General features: G+C 38.9%; 1 protein-coding gene across 6 annotated transcripts in view; it reads right to left on the bottom strand.

Annotated features, from left to right (window-relative positions):
- The window catches only part of CD96 (CD96 molecule), a 96,188-nt gene that overhangs the window by 35,088 nt on the left and 43,643 nt on the right, over nt 1–17,457 (bottom strand). For all 6 annotated transcript variants that reach the window (XM_042903795.1, XM_042903797.1, XM_042903794.1 and 3 more), the window contains exons 6-8: nt 16,208–16,298; nt 12,971–13,159; nt 5,489–5,581 (exon numbers count right to left, since the gene is read on the bottom strand). In XM_042903795.1, coding sequence (XP_042759729.1) covers nt 5,489–5,581; nt 12,971–13,159; nt 16,208–16,298 — 373 coding nt within the window. The remainder of the gene's footprint in view (nt 1–5,488; nt 5,582–12,970; nt 13,160–16,207; nt 16,299–17,457) is intronic.

Here is a 17,457-nt window from a genome sequence, read left to right as displayed (position 1 = left end):
GGACATAGTAAGTGCTTAATGAATATTTGGTAAATGAATTATATCACTTCCTTCCTAAAAAATATTAATTGAACTCCCAGCCTCATTTCCTTTGGGAGAACATTGAGAAACCTTAGGCTGGGGATTAAGGTTCTCTTTATTCTGCATTTTCTAGTCTTCTTTGCTACACAATCCCACCCACTGACATAAGCTTATCTACTAACATTTTGTCAAATTGTCACCCACATCCTCACCAACGCTCAACTACTCACATTGTTCTCTTGGTTTAGAATGTTTTCTTCAAGCTCTCAACTGAGTCAAATAAATACAATACATACTTAAAGGGTCATCTTATTTTCTCTTTTTAGTAACATTTCTTGACTCCATGTACCCATGGGATCTCTCCTTACTTAAAACCCGAGACTTGCTGGTCTGCACCTCTCCCTGAGCATTTTAATTCTGTAAGATGTAACACCTTTCACCTCACTATTTTGAATTATCATTTTTATGTGCACATATTATCTCTTTCCAAGTACACTGCGACCTTTTTGAAGGCAGGAACAAAATATCATCTTTTTCAAGACATCATGGAATCTATTAAATGACATTTGTATAGTGAAGGAACAGTATTCTCATTAATTCTTTTATTCATTCATTTATTCCACTAGTATTTTTGTGTGTCTACTCTGTGCTAAGCATATATCCCCTGTCCTCATGAAGTGTTCAGACCGGTTGGAGACAACCTGGTATCACATGTGGATCGAACTAGATTTAGAGTCAGAAGACTTTGGTGTGAATACTAACTTTGTCACTTACTAGCTGTGTGATCATTTAAGCCCTCAGCATCTCAGTGTCTTCATCTGGAAAATGGGGACAATAATGCTTGCTCTGTCTACCTCTCATAATAAAGATCAAACCACATTGCATTTTATGTGCAAATATTTTCTAAATGACAGGACATGGTGGTTTTAATTTGTCTACAAATTCTTTGATACTCTTCCCTTCAAGAAGTGGAGCCTAAGTCTCTTCCTCTTGAGTATGAGCTGGACTTAATGACTCACTTCTAACAGATACAATAAAACAAAATGATGCTTTGCAATAAAAAGGCAGTGTGGCTTTCGTCTTGGTTACTCTAATTCTTGAGTTAGTTGGTCTGAGGGAGGGCTGCTGCCATAATGTGAGAAACCTTTACGGAGAGAAACCATGTGGTGAGGAACGAAGGCCTTCGGACAACATGCTCAAACTTGAAAGCAGAACCCTCGGCCCCAGTCAAACCTTCTGATAACTAAAGACCCAGCCAACCCCACTTGACGACAACCCCATGAAAAAAACAGAGCCATATGACCCAGCTTAGCTGCTCCTGGATTGCTGACCCTAAAATCATGTAAGACAATACATGTTTTAAAAGTTGCTAATTTGGGGAGTAATTTGTTATGTAGCACTGGATAACTGGATAATACGTGGAGTACTAAAGAAATTTAAGGCGTTATTTTTGAATATGCTAATATTTGTTGAATGAAGAGTAACATAATCTACTATAGTTTATTGCCGAATGATGAGTTAGAAGTGGAAGAAAAATCAGCTTCAAATAAAAATTTCAAAACATTACAAACTAGGAAAAGTCAGATGGATGTAAAATTTCTGATGGGTGATTTGCAGACATTTCGCACCCTGCCACATGCTTCATTTTCTGAGAGGTACCAACCTGTGACAGTGACTGCAGACTGTATGCCAAAATGCTACAGTCTGAAAGAATTGTTCATTTCTACCAACTGCTTTTGTTTTATTTCAATTTCAGTTCTCATTTTGAGCTAAAATTGATAGTTTTAATTAAATAAGAAATGAGAACTGTACTCCTCTACACAGAATATACATTTTTTTTGTATTAAAGAAAGTAACCATGGTTCTTTGTTAAACACAAAAGCCACAGACATGGGAATTTATGATTTGTTTGCATCAATACGACCTTCTGAAAGTCACTGCTATCCCTTTGCCATAGTAACACTGACCCAGCCTGACCTCCATTATTAATAATGCCACTGGGAGGCTGAATTCATAGTCCTCACCAGTCAACTTTGTCAAAATTAATTTGAACCAGAACAAATTTAAATTTAAAACTATCTAACTACATCTGATCCACAGGATGCCCATTTATAACCAATTTCTTAAACACCCCACTGAGAACACAGTTCTAGAAGAAGACTGTCAATTTATTAACCTATTTAATAATAAATACAGAATTGAAATTTCTCACTGCATATTTATTGACCCTAATCTTGCCAGAGCTTCAAGTGAAAGGCTTTGGAAGCTATGTTAATTCTTTAAAGCCATAAGAATAGTACTTACTATGTTTACCTAAAATGGTATAGATAATAAAAGAACACGAATCATACAGATTTTCTGAAAATGTTTTCTCTGTCAATCTGCTTGGTTAAAGGATGGACAGCTCATGGGAAGTAAAACAGTATAGTCACCAGTTGCAGATGACATGCTACTAAGTAGACAAAATCCTAAAGACTCCACCCAAAGTTACTAGAAGTAATAAATGAATTTGATAAAGTTTCAGGATACAAAATTAATACCTAGAAATCAGTAGTTTTCCTATATGCTAATAGAGAAGTCTCAGAAAGAGGCATTAAGAAACAATTCCATTTATAATTGCACCAAAAAAAACCCTAAGAATAAACTTCTTAGTTAAGAAGATAAAAGACCCATACTCTGAAAACCCTAAAACATTGATGAAAAAAATTGAAGATGGCACAAATGGAAAGGTATTCCATGCTCATTGATTGGAAGAATTAATACTGTTAAAATGTCCATGTTATCTGAAGCAACCTGCAGATTCAATGCAATCCTCATCAAAATACCAACAGCATTTTATGTCCATACTACCCAAAGCAATTTACAAATTCAGTGCTACATGCCAAAAGGCAATCCCTAGCAAAATACCAACATCATTTTTCACAGGACTAAAACAAATAATCCTAAAATTTTCATGCAATCACAAAAGACCCTGAGTAGCCAAAACAATCTTGAGAAAGAACGAAGCTGGAAGTATCCCAATTCCAGATTTCAAGATATACTACAGAACTATAGTCATCAAAACTGTATGGTACTGGCACAAAAATAGATCTGTGGAACAGAATAGAGATCTCAGAAATAAACCCATGCTCGTATGGCCAGTTAATCTATGACAAAGAAGGCAAGAATATATAATGGGAAAAAATCTCTTTAACAAATGGTGCTAAGAAAACTGGGCAGCTACACATAAAAGAATGAAACTGAACCACTTTCATACACCATACACAAAAATAAATTAAAAATGGATTGAAGGCCTAAATGTGAGACCTAAAACCATAAAAATCCTCGAAGAGAACACAGGAAGTAATTTATCTGACATTGGCTACAGCAACATTTTTGTAGATGCTTCCTAAGGCAAAGGAAACAAAAGAAAAAAATAACCTATTGGGACTACATGAAAATAGAAAGCTTTTACACAACAAATGAAACCATCAACAAAACAAAAAGTCAACCTACTGAATGGGAAAAGATATGTGCAGATGATATATCCAATAAGAGGTTAATAATCAAAATATGTAAAGAGCTTATACACCAAAAAACAAAAATCCAATTAAAAAATGGACAAAAGACATGAACAGACATTTCTCCAAAGAAGGCATCCAGATGGACAATAGGTTCAAGAAAACATGCTCAACATTATTCATTTTATCATTTCGGAAATGCAAATCAAAACTACAATGAGATATTACCTTATACCCATGAGAATGGCTAAAAACAAAAACAAGAAACAACGAGCACTGGCAAGGATGTGGAGAAAAAGGGAACCCTCATGCACTGTTAGTGGGAATGCAAACTGGTGCAGCCACTGTGGAAAACAGTATGGAGAGTCCTCAAAAAATCAAAAATAGAACTACCCTACGATCCAGGAATCGTATTACTGGGTATTTACCGAAAAACACAGAAACACTCATTCAAAGGGATACATACATGTTTGCAGTCTTATTTACAATAGCCAAACTATGGAATCAGCCCAAGTGTCCATTGATAGATGATGAATGGTTAAAGAAGATGTAGTGTACATATATACAATGGAATATTATTCATCCATAAAAAAGAATGAAATCTTGCCATTTGTAACAACATGGATGGAGCCAGAGGGTGCAATGATAAGTGAAATAAGTCAGTCAGAGAAAGACAAATACCATATGATCTCACTCATGTGAAGAAAGAAAAAAATGAGCAAAGATTAAAAAGAGAGAAAACTCCAGAAACAGATTCTTAACTATAGAGAACAAACTGATAGTTACCAGAGGGGAGGTGGGGGGGGGGGGGGGCGGGAAATGGGTGAAATAAGAGATGGGGATTAAGGAGTGTACTTGTCATTATGAGTACCAGAGGATGTATGGAATGGTAGAATCACTATATTATATATCTGAAACGAATATAACACTTTATGGTAACTAACTGCAATTAAAATAAAAGCTTAAAAAATAAAGAACCTATACAACTCAACACTAAAAAACAAGTCTGAATTAAAAAAAAATGGGCAGAGGTGCTGAACAGACATTTTTTTCTACAGAAGACACAGATGACCAACAGACACATGAAAAGATGTCCAACATCACTAACCATTAGGGAAATGTAAATCAAAACTACAATGAGATATCACCTTATTCCTGTCAGAGGAATCAAAATAAAAAAGACAAGAAATAAAAAGTGTTGGAGAAGGAACTCTCTTATACTGATGGTGAGAATGTAAATGGGTACATCCACTGTGGAAAAATAGTATGAAGAAAAAATAAAAAATAGAAATACCATATGATCCAATAATTCTACCACTGGGTATTTACCCGAAGAAAATGAAAATACTAATTCAAAAAGATATATGCACCCCTATGTTTATTGCAGCATTATTTACAATAGCCAAGATACGAAAGCAACCCAAGGGTCTATTGATAGATGAATGGATAAGGAAGACGGAATATTATGCATCCGTATGTGCTATTTGCAGCAATATGGAGAGACCTAGAGGGTATTATGCTACATGAAGTGAGTCAGACAGGAAAAGACAGATACCATATGATTTCACTTACATGTGGAATCTAAAAACAAACACAAATGATCAAATGAGCAGAATCAGATCTATAAATACAGAGAACAAACTGATGGTTGCCAGAGGGGAAGGGAGAGGGGGGATGGGCAAAATGGGTGAAAGGGAGTGGGAGATATAGGTTTCTAGTTATGAAAGGGGTAAGTCATGGGGATGTAAGGCATAGCAGAGAGAATATAGTCAGTGGTATTTTAACAATGTTGTATGGTGACAGATGGTGGCTATAGTTGTGGTGAGCACAGCACAACATAGAGGTTGAAATACTATGTTGTACACCTGAAATTAATGTAACGTTGTGTCTCGACTATACTCAAATTAAAAAAAAATAATTAAAAAAAGAAAAAAAAAGAAAGGAAGGCTGTGTGAAAACATGCTTACTTGTAGGAGATACTCTGTTGGCTGGAGAAGTTCGGGTGCCAAGGGTAGGTGTGACAACATTAAGCGGAGAGTCTGTCGGAGGGTTCATGGAGCCTGAAAGGATGAAATGGATATTAATGATGACCATAATATTGTAACAGAAGGATGATGTATTGACTTAATTTCCCCCACAATTTTGTCTACTCATCTAACAATTCATTAATGAAGACCTATTACATGCAAGGCTGTGGGATGCAGCGGTGAATGACAAAGACATCGGGCTGCGTTTAAGGACCATAAGCCTAGATAACAGGCAGGTAGCCAGGCATTGTGTTGAGTGCCACGGGGTGCCACGGGGGTGCAAAGAAAGGGTACCAACCGAGATTGGAAGGTCAGGGGAAGCTTCCTGGAGAAAATAACATTTAACCAAGACCTGGTAAAATAATTATAGCAGCTAATATCGTGAAGTATTTGAAAAGTAATCATACAGTTTACAAATCCACAAGCCTGCAAAATTTTATCGGCAAGAGAAACAACGATGTAATGCTCCAACTGGATGTAACATCAATGAACCTAAGACTGATGGCATTATTATTGCTTTTTCTCAGATGCCTTTTTTTTTGTCACAAAATTTTTATTTGGCTATAACTTTTCTCAATGTGTGTGGGGGCAGGTAGGGGTGAAAGTGAGCCTAGAATACATTGTTTTATCATATTATACACTTACGCCAACTCCTTAAGCTTCTATTATTGAACTGTAAAATAGTCCTATTAGCAGTATAAAACAATCCAAAAATGCCAGAAGGATCTATTAACTTTAGGAATGTCTGGGTTAAATATGGTTAAATGATTTTCAGGCTAGGGGATTTTGTGATTTTCTACATATAATGACATTGGGTGTAATGTCACACATCTGGTGTGCTGTGTCTATTATCTGGACATTTAATTATAAATTATACTATTGGTTCTAGTCTGTAATTTGCTTTAAGGGAAAAGGATATATAAGTTATGCCACCAGATAGCACATAGAACGTTGGAAGGAATTTGTTTTTGTAATCAAGATGTATCCATGTTTTATTTTCAGCGTTGGCAGTATTGTTGTTGCTGTTGGCTGTGGGTAATGCTCACAGTTGGCTCTGACCGGTTATCATATTATCATGTAAATGATCCCTCGCTATTAACCTCTGAGGAGGTGGGTGTAGGGTGGGGAGAAAGTCACATGGAGAGTATACAAATAGGCTGGTGGAATGACCATCCTCCTCCACCCGAACCATCTGAAACATATCTGAACACTTCAGCACGACATACAAATCTGATCATTATTTTCTTCCCCCCATTACAATCCCACTTCATTTCCTGAAGTTGCCTATCATTTTTACATCTCAAATCATACCCTCAACCCAACAGGTGATATTTCAATCCGATCTCTGTGGATTATTTCTTTTTGCATATGCTGTTTCCTTATACTTACCCATCGCAGACTTCCTGGTATGCACCTTCTCAAACTTGAAAGACCCTAGGGATCTTTGCAATGTGCTCATAGCCCTCAGTGTTTACCCTAGCAAAAGCCTTATTGCTCTATATCATCAGTATACCCCTCAACAGAAGTGATTGTGAAATCTCTGTGTTTCTGATTCCTGGCAAATGCAGGTATATGAATGAATGAATATAGATTCCTTTTTAACACTGGAAGAGAGAAGACCAACTTTAAGTACATTATCTGACTGCTGATGCATAATAAGCATCATCTTCCAAAGTAGTGACCTTAATAAGATGGAACATGGGCCTGGAAAAATAATGCCTAGGTGTTTTTCTCTGTAGATTGATTGGAACAGAAGTTGGCAAACTATGGCCCACAAGTCAAATCCACCCACTGCCTATGTTTGTAAATAAAGTTTTATTGGAATACAGCCACATCCATTTGTTTATGTAATGTCTATGGCTGCTTTTGTACTACAATGGCAGAGCTGAGCAATTGTGATAGAGACCATATGGTCCACAAAGCATAAAATATTTACTATCTGGCAGATAAAAACAGAAAGTTTGTTGACTCCTAGAAAAGAAGATGTTGATAGGTTGTGCTCAATCCTGGATTTCTACAATAGGAAGCATTTATTTTTCATTGATGGAACATTTCTATTTTAAGATGTTATTCAGCCATATTTCAACACCACATATCTTTGTAATCTGAGAAGTTCTTGCCACACAGAACCTTACAGTGTATCAGGGAGTTGTTACTGCAAGATTTGTATTTTAAGATGAACTCTTTGCTCTGTAACAAATGATGCATAGCTTTCAAGATGAAATGTGCAGCCAAAAAAACAAACAAACAAACAAACAAAACCAAAAAAACCAAACAAAACAAAACACCAAAGAAAAAGAAAACAAAACAAAACTCAGGGGATGTAGAAAAGAGTGGCTAAAACTTAACAGAAAAAAAAAAAAACCTATTTCCCAAAACTCAAATGCAGAATTTGGCAGGAAGATATCAGCCAGTTTTCAGACCATTACATTTGCCATCATGCTGTAAGTGGTTAAGCTGCTGGCCGAAAGCAACTTCATCTGTTCCTGAGTGTGTCCTATCTGCAGCAGGCCTGGCAGGGTGCCCAGGACCATCCTCATGGGCAGTGGTGGCCAGGTGTCTGTCCCCTAGGGCAGCTGGTCAGTTCTCGGACTTCCTCAGAGCTCGAATCAGCCCTTAGCTGGTCCACCTAGAAATGAACCAGACTCCAGGCCTTGCAAAGTCTTTGCTTCTCAAAATGTGGTCCATGGTGTCTCTTAGGAGCTTGCTAGAAATGTAGGATCTCAGGCCCTGCCCCTCCACCTCAACTTAATGAATCAGAATCTGCTTTTTAACAAGATCCTTGGGTAATGTGCATGTATATATTAAAGTATTTAACTGGAGCGCCTGGGTAGCTCAGTAGGTTGAGTATCTATCCTTCAGTTTAGGTCATGATCTCACAGCTAGTGAGTTCAAGCCCCACATTGGGCTGGCTGCTATCAGCTCAGAGCTTGCTCCGGATCCTCTGTGCCCCTCTCTCCACCCCTCCCCTGCTCATGCTCTCTCTCTCAAAAATAAAATAAACATTAAAAAAAAAGTCCTTAATGGATATCCTAGGATCCCCAGGATCCTAAGGATCAGTCAGGGTATGAGAAAAATCATGAAATAAGTATTTGTCTGGCATATTCCACCTCAACATTCAGTGGTTCTCTTGCCCCACTACTAACATATCCCTTGTTAATCCTGTCTCCACATCCAAAAAATAGACATACATAACTTTCTTTTCTGTCCCAAATGGAAATCCTTTTAATGATGAATGGCAGCTGGTGACAGTGAGGACATTACCCACCCCACGGGGCATTTGCACTCAACTTTTGTTTTAAAATGAAACAAAACATCCCCTCCACCTCAAAACAAAACAAAACAAAAGTAACTCTTTCTATATACCAAAAAATTGGCCCTGCAGCGCTACAATTTTAGACATTCTGATAAGCTAGGCTAGCAGTGAAGCTACCTCTGCCTCTCCTGCTTAAGCGAGTATCTTTAAACTTTAGCAAATCCCCTGAGACCATGCGATTGGTTAACCTTCCTTTGTATATCTATAGATTTTGGATTCTTTCCTAGAAAGAACAGAGCACTCCTGCCCTTCAGAAAACATGAAGCAGGGGCACCTGGGTGGCTCAGTCAGTTGAGCGCCCCACTCAATTTCCGCTCAGGTCAAGATCCCAGGGCAGTGGGATCAAGGCCTGTGTCCTGCTATGCGCTGAATACTGAACTTGCTTAAGATCCTCTCTCTCTCCCTCTGCCCCTCTCCCTTGCTCACTCTCTCTTTCTAAATATATATATATATAAAAGAAAAAGGAAACAGGTAGCAGATTCCCTCACACAACCCCCAGCACTGAGATAAGGTCTTTAGCTAGTTACCGCCAAGTCTGCACCTAATCAAGAAATGTTACAGACTACTGAACCCCCCTACCAATCCTAAGCCCCTTTAAAACATCCTTAGGCTAGGCAGAAACCACAGAGTCGGCCTCTGCACAAGAGTCCATCTTCTCCCCAGGTGGCCGGCCTCCTGAACAAAGCTCATACTCTTTTCCAGTCAAAACTCTCTTGAGTATTGATGGCCTTTTGAGTGAGGGGCAGCTGAACTTGGGGTTTGGTAGCAGCAGGGTAAAGTATTTTGGAAAGAATTTTTTAAAAAAATGTATTCACTGTTGAATCACAGGAATCTGTAGGCCCTCGTACTCAAATAGATGCCTGATGAGCCACTGACCACCCTACGCCGACCCCTTTCCCTTTCTCAGTTTACTAGAATAAGAATCCCTGAGCATTTGAACTCACTGGGAGACCAGGAGATAGGTGGGGAAGGGAACAGCTCAGAGAGCTGTTAGCTTTCAGGCTTCTAACTGTTCTCTGGGAGCAAAGGGAAACCAAAACTCCTCTTACTAAACCTCCTTTCTGCTCTGTAATATTCTCAGAATTTCTCTGCTTTAGATTTTTCTTCTAGATTTTCATCTCCATATCTGTCAACAGTAATGGCCTGATAAAGCAGTAACTCTTACACAAGGCATCAGAAGTTTTCTTCAGGGTTCATAAAGCTCCCAGCAGTGCCCCCACAAGCAGAAAGTGTTTGGAACTAAGTGTTTAAGAACTTGCAACAAGTAAGGAAGTATGATCCAGGGATGACATTGCTTTACAGAGACTACTGCATCTTCTAAATCATTCTTAAAGATATATGCTAGAATATGACCAGAATGTAAGCTATAACTTTGGGAAACTGAACTCTTCAAGATTTATTGTCTTTAATATTTGATCGTGAAAGATAAAAATTCACTTGACAATTTAAAAATAACCATCTGCTCAGAGCCTAAAATTATACTAGATCAAGGACTGTCCTATAAAATTGGAATTATGGTGTGCTTTGGGTATCAGGATCAGTGCTCTCCCTTATTATCCCAAAATTATAGCACAGTTCAAGAGAATGAGAAGCCACAGACTGGGAGGAAAACATTTGCAAAAGACTCATCTGGTAAAGGACTATTATTCAAAATATATAAAGAACACTTAAAACTCAACAGTAAGAAAACAACCCACCTGATTAAAAAATCGGGCTGAAGACTTTAATAGACACCTCACCAAAGAAGACATATTGAAGGCAAATAAGCTTCATATAACATGTCGTCAGAGAAATGCAAATTGAAATAACAAGATACCACTATGCACTTATTAGAATGGCCAAAAACCATAACACTGACAATATGAAACGGTGATGAGGATGTGGAACAACAGGAATTCTCATTCACTGCTGGTGGGAATGCAAAATGGTGCAGCCACTTTGGAAGACAGTTTGGTGTTTTCTCACAAAACTAGACAAAGTCTTATCTACAATCCAGCAATTGTACTCCTTTGTATTCACACAAAGGAATCGAAAACTCAGGCCCACACAAAAACCTGAACATGCGTGTTCAAAGCAGCGTTCTTCCTAATTTCCCAAAGTTGAAAGCAACTGAAATGTTTTTCAGTAGGTGAGCGGGTATATTAGACTATGGTACATGCATAAAATGCAATATTATTCAGTACTAAAAAAGATAAGCTGTCAAGCCATGAGACAACATGGAGACAACATGCTAAATGCATATTACCAAATGAAAGAAGTCAATCTGAAAAGGCAACATAGTGTGTAATTCCAACTATATGGCATTCTGAAAAGGGAAAATTGTAAAGACTAAAAATATCAGTGGTTGCCAGAGGTGGGGGATGGGGGTAAAGGATGTATAGGTAGAGCACAAAGGATTTTTAAGGCAGTGAAAATTTAGGGCCTTTTGAAGCTGTAATGATGGGTACATGTCAGTGCACATTTATCCAAACCCACAGGATGTACAACGCCAAGTGTGAAACCTAAGGTAAATTATGGACTTTGGGTGATTATGATGTGTACAGTTGTAACAAATGAACCGTATTCTGGTAAGTGATGTTGATAACAAGGGAGGCTATGCATGTGTGTGGAAGGGTATACAGGAAATCTCTGTACCTTCCTCTTAATTTTGCTGTAAACCTAAAACTGCTCTAAAAAATAAAATCTTTAAATCAAGACAAGCTCAATTTTAACATCAGAAAAGACTGGTTTTTCAAATATGGTTCTGTCTGTGATGGGAATAAGGTTCTCCATAGGAATTTGAGGTTATTTGGTCTTTAGCTTATGGCCTTAAAGTCTGCCAAAGTTACTGGCAAATCTATAGGAGAACCAGCTGCCTTTACCCCGTTCCAAGACCATAGCCTTACCTGTGTCCAGCCTTCTAGAAAGGAGGTGCATTTACTTCTGAGGGAATTAGGCAAAAATGAGTATGGATGTTTTAGTGTAAACCCATGATCATTTCCGGATGATTAACTAAAAGTTCGGAGGGAGATGTGTTTGTGTGTGTGTATGTACACACATACACAGGCAGCATTACAGGCATGATGCCACTGTCCCAGATTCACAATGGCACCCACTTCTGAACAGGGGGACGGATGTGTATTGAGCCACATACCCTTCCCAACTAAGGCTCCCGGGAACCAAATGGCTGCCTGTATGAAAGGGCCGGGTAGGACCCAAGATGCAGACACTGGCCTTGAAACAAAGAGGAACTTTCCCTTATAAACTACCTTGGGTTTTATGAGTATGTTATAGACTACAATTTCTCTGAAAATAAGAAGGTGGTAAAAGATGTTAACGGTCCTGCAGAGTTGTGATAACGGCTAACAAATCTGTTTAAGTATTACTTTGCTGTTATACATGCATGTTTGCTAGTTGTCATTACAAACTTCTATTTTTTATAGGCAATCTGTTGTCACTGCATTTGTTGAGACATTTGTTCACATCTTTTGTGTAGCAAAATCTCCATTAGTTGGTCAGGTTTCGAGTAGTCAATATTCCGGTTCGTCAAATGTTGTAAATAAGTAGAATGATCCTACGTATCAATTTTCAAGTCATAAAAATCTTCTATTTGCCCAATTCTGTGCTTCAACTTAGGGGCACTAAAATCATTAAGATACAGTCTTTATCCTCAAGCTTTTTATATCTCATACATGGTTTATCCATTCCTAAGTATTAAAATTATAAATGTTATATGTAATTAAAGGTTGTTAGTGACTCAGAAGAGATTTTAGGATTTTAAGAATCACTCTTGATCATCAATGTATTAGTGTTAATTTTCATTATATGGTAGATTAACAAAAAGTTATTATTAATGAAATTTGAAAAAATTGCCATATTCACTAGAAATTCTTTAGAAACAGGAATCAACTGCTTTTTATTTGAAGAAATTCTTTTAAGCAGAGTCCCATTTTTCATCAAAAGAGGCTTGATCCTACGAAATTTAGTAATTTTGAGTTGTGTAGAGAGTCTTCCGAGATTAAAACACCATGGAAATAATGAGCACTCTATTTGTTCTAATTAGAAATGTTCTGAGCTTATGGCAGTCCTGGCCGCCCCTTGTTGACCTTATTAAATAGACAACTCACCCAAGGAAAAAGTGATCTTTTCAGACGAGATATTCCACACTTTATTTCCAGGGACTGGGGACATAGCCATGCACCAGATGGTCAGGTTGTTTGGTTGGGCTGGCTTATTACCATACACCCTTGTCAAAACAGACTTCAGCTCCCAAAATCCACTTTTGTCTTTTCTCTCTTCGTTAGTAACGTATATTTCTAGAAGACAGATTAAGAACAAGATCGGTCAGCAACATTTTCTGCTATGAGCCATACAGTGATGGCAAGGAATGGCTGGGGATGTGCTGGAAGCCGAGCTATCCCAGCCTGATGGCAAGGCCCAGGCTGTGGACGGATTGGTGACTGCAAGGCGGCCCACCGACAGTGAAGCTTCTTGGAAGCTTTTAGGTAATATGGCTTTAATAAAAGTATCTGGGGTATTGTCTGTTGGGGAATTGCCCTCGACAGGCCCCCTGGGAAAAGAACTATTAGGAAAGAAAATAAGGTTCCGCAAGAAATTGTGCGGCCTTACATTTAGCCCTTGCCATCCCCTATGGAGACTCCTCTACTTACAGGAAGGATAGCCTCATGCATTTGCCAGCAAACGAGGCCAAAAAAGGAGAGACATATGGATTTGAAAGCCCCACTCCTAAGGAGTGTATCTACAGGCACAAGTCACTCTAACCCCTAGGCTCACTTGGCCCCCTGAAGGCATGCCAGATGATGATTGAACCTAGTCGGTTAAAGTACAGAATGGTTCATTAGTTCCTAGGTGCATTGTCTCTCTGAGAATGTATAAGGCATGGGTTTCTAAGGCCCTCTTGGCCCCCTCCTGGCACCTCAGACCCAGGCGAACACTTTCGTTCCTCAAACCACAAATGGTTTGGGGAAACAACTAAGCGGTCATGTCCCTGTAACTGTTCCACTTGAGGTGTTGAGCGATAGATGACCTTTCATGAAAACAGCAGAGCAAACGCTCTATAGATTATAGATAAACGCAGATGCATAATGGAATAATGCAAGAAACTAATCAATAATCAAAGGGTATGAGGGAACATTACGAGAAAATCGCCATGTTATTTCTTAAAGGTTGATTACACATAGGAACATTTTCAAAATTAGGTAATGTTAGAAAAGGGGCGCCTGGGTGGCGCAGTTGGTTAAGCATCCGACTTCAGCCAGGTCACGATCTCGCGGTCCGTGAGTTCGAGCCCCGCGTCAGGCTCTGGGCTGATGGCTCGGAGCCTGGAGCCTGTTTCCGATTCTGTGTCTCCCTCTCTCTCTGCCCCTCCCCCGTTCATGCTCTGTCTCTCTCTGTCCCAAAAATAAATAAAAAACGTTGAAAAAAAAAAAAAAAGAAAAACATAGATGACGTATGCTACAAGGAAATCACTAGCATATATAATGCCACATTTACGGCAATAAATCGGCCAGTTCAACACACTGCTGTTGTCCGTGTCCATTTTTATTTTTGTTTTTTCTTTTAGTTTTGTTTTATTTTCACTTTTTCACCGACGCTGTTCATCCTTCAGGAACCCCTGGTTGCTGGAGCAGGTCTCCAGCAGGGATGGTTCAGTTTACGGTAACCTAGAGTCTAAAATGGTCAAACCACAGCTTCTGGGCAGTGAGGGTCTGTTCCACCAGGCCTGGAGTTACCCTAAACTGTTTGGCTCAAGCTCTTGCATGGCACTGATCCATAGTCAAAGTACGGAGTGTGTTGATTAATAGCATTGCTTTGTTGGTGACCGTGGGTCCAAGGAGCTCGGGGGCCAGTTGTCTTAGGTCATCAGCATTGTTTATTATTGACTGATACCGGTAAGATTAATGATTTGCACCTGGCCCAGGCTAGAATCTGGGAAGGCTCTGCGGTTGAGTGTGTCTACATAGCAGGAATCCACCTAAGTAAAATATAAAACAAGCTCAGCCAAGACTCCACTTGGGGTTCCCTGCTTCTAAGGTGCTCTGTGCCATATTGGTTGTCTCCCCTTTGCAAAGGAGCCCGTGCCTGATTTCACTGCCCCCCTTGCTGTAAATCTGTACATGGGATGCATACCTTTACTTTAATGGTGTTGTTATATTGTATCCTTTTCCTGAAATAAGCTGTAGATTTATAGCCATTATCATTTGGGTCCTGTGAGTCTCCTTTAGAAATAGAAACTGTTTAACTGCCACTGTTAGTACAACCTCCAAATAGCACACATGGCAGCAGGAAATTAACGTAAAACCATCTGTCACTGTAGGCCAGAACTTTCTGGACCCTTATGGCTTCTTTACACTAAAGGCTCTAAATGCTAGTTTTGAAGTTGTTACTTACCAAAGTAATAACTACATGTGGTAGAATTCTGACCACAATGTCTGGCCTCATGGTCCAGAAGAGTAATGGGCACATCAAACCAGGGCTTACTTAACAGGAGACCATACCTATAATGACCCTTAAGAAAGATTTTCAGGATTGCATCCGGTCATGATTATGGGTGAATTGTTTTTAAAGTGAATAACAAAACCAGTAATAGTCTCAAAATGAATACAGTGGATCAATACGATCATTCATCAATATAAACTTTTTATTTTTACCCATTAAAAATAACAATGTAGCAAGAGCTATGTGACTCAGTTACTGTTGAAAACATATTGAGCTTTGAGAAAAAAATGACTCAGGAGGAAGAAGAAGGGCTGTTGTCCCAGGCAGGGGCTGGCTGGGATTGTTCTGGCACAGGCTGCCATGTTTATCGCCTACGAAAAATACGGCTTTATGCATTCTCATCGGAGCTTGTCTCAGTGTGTGTCCCTGCTCCGAGAATTTTTAATCCTCCTGGTGGAGTTCCTTGTCATAAAGCCCAGTCCTTTATATGTACTTCCTCTAGTCTTCCCCACCCCACTCAGATCCTTAGAAGAAAAAGTGGCAAGTATTTATTTATTGATTTGAATCAGTGGTGCTAAGTTATTTGAATTAAATGAAATTATTAATACGTATATATTGAATTAAACTTCTTTGCCCTCATGTAAGAGATCTGCTTTGACTAACAGTTGAGAGTTAAAGAAATCAGGGGTATTTCTTAATTTTGGAAATGTTACCCACTCCCATCCTCTTCGAGGCACTAGATGGGGTATCAGAAAATGGCATCTGGTAGGCAAGATGATGTTTGTCTTGGAATGAGAATTGTTCTTAAATGCCAAGATCAGCTCAGGAAATGGCAATTTCTATTCTTCTTTGTTTTCTTTCTTTCTTTCTTTGCCAAACCCATTTCCATTGACTGATTTCCTTACCTTCTTTTTCACCTTGAGGAAAGCCTCCTTCTATAAACCACGTGAGATTTGCTGTGGGAAATACATTCCTCAGGGAGCAGGTAAATGTTCTCTGGGGGTAAAAGCAGAACACAGAAAGGCTTATTTGCAAATTCAGCAGAAAATTGTACCCCTTACATCCCGGCCAACCGTCACATGGGGCAAATTGGCAGAAAACAATTTTCTACACTTTCAACAAGGCTATGTTTACCTTTCAGAGCTTATGTGAAAAAGTGAGCTACAAATAGACTGTCTCCTATAGACATGTCATGAACTCATGGCTGGAAGCATAGGTCAACTTGGGAAGAATTTAGGACTAGACTAATATTGCAAGTCTGGACTCTGGGTTTTGGAAAAAGAAGATCACTGTTCTACCCAAGAAGAATAAAACAGTGCTAAATGGAAGCCAAAGACTAAAAAGGAAGAAGCTCTAACAGTCAGAGACCAGAAAAGAATATTCTGTTACACTCTAAGCTAAAAGATATCCACATTTGGGTTGTTTCCATTCCCCAAATAATGTAAAGTATTATTTGCAGCAATAACCACAAAAACCATTATTGTGAATATCTCACTTTTGACTTGTAAAGAGTTTATGCAATTGACTTTTCATGTTATCATCTTAACGGTCCTCTAGGGTGGGGTAGGACACAACTTATCATTGCCATTTGACAGATGGGGGAACCAAGGCACAGAAATCACAGGATGGTTAAAGAGAGTGGAATGTAGTTGATGGCACAACTGGGAACTAAGTTACCCCATTTCCAGTCCAAGGTATTTTCTGGTAAAACACATTGTACTGAAATATGAGAGAAACAGAACAGGTAGCTTAGAGATAGGTTTAGTTATGTTTTATTTCCAACACATTTGCTCTTTGTGAGATGGTGTTTTTTTTCAAAATCCTGGTGAAAATACCCAAAAAGAATTACTGGATCTCATTATTATTATTTTATCTGAGACACTATAAAATTGTATTTCAATCTTTTTTTAAACATGCCACTGCATGAGGTGTTTTTTTTTTTTTATGTTATTTATTTATTTTGAGAGACAGAGAGAAAGAGAGAGAGTGTGTATGCATGTGAGCAGGGGAGGGACACAGAGAGAAAAATCCCAGGCAGGCTTTGCACTGTCAGCACAGAGCCTGATGTGTGGCTCGATCCCACAAACCATGAGGTCATGACCTGAGCTGAAATCAAGAGTCAGATGTTTAACTGATCGAGCCACCCAAGCACCCC

The sequence above is a fragment of the Panthera leo genome, chromosome C2 (assembly GCF_018350215.1).
Source record: "Panthera leo isolate Ple1 chromosome C2, P.leo_Ple1_pat1.1, whole genome shotgun sequence".
In the NCBI taxonomy this organism is placed as follows: domain Eukaryota; kingdom Metazoa; phylum Chordata; class Mammalia; order Carnivora; family Felidae; genus Panthera; species Panthera leo.
The sequence above is the reverse complement of the archived record's forward strand: the minus strand, read 5'-3'. Positions and strand labels throughout refer to the sequence as shown.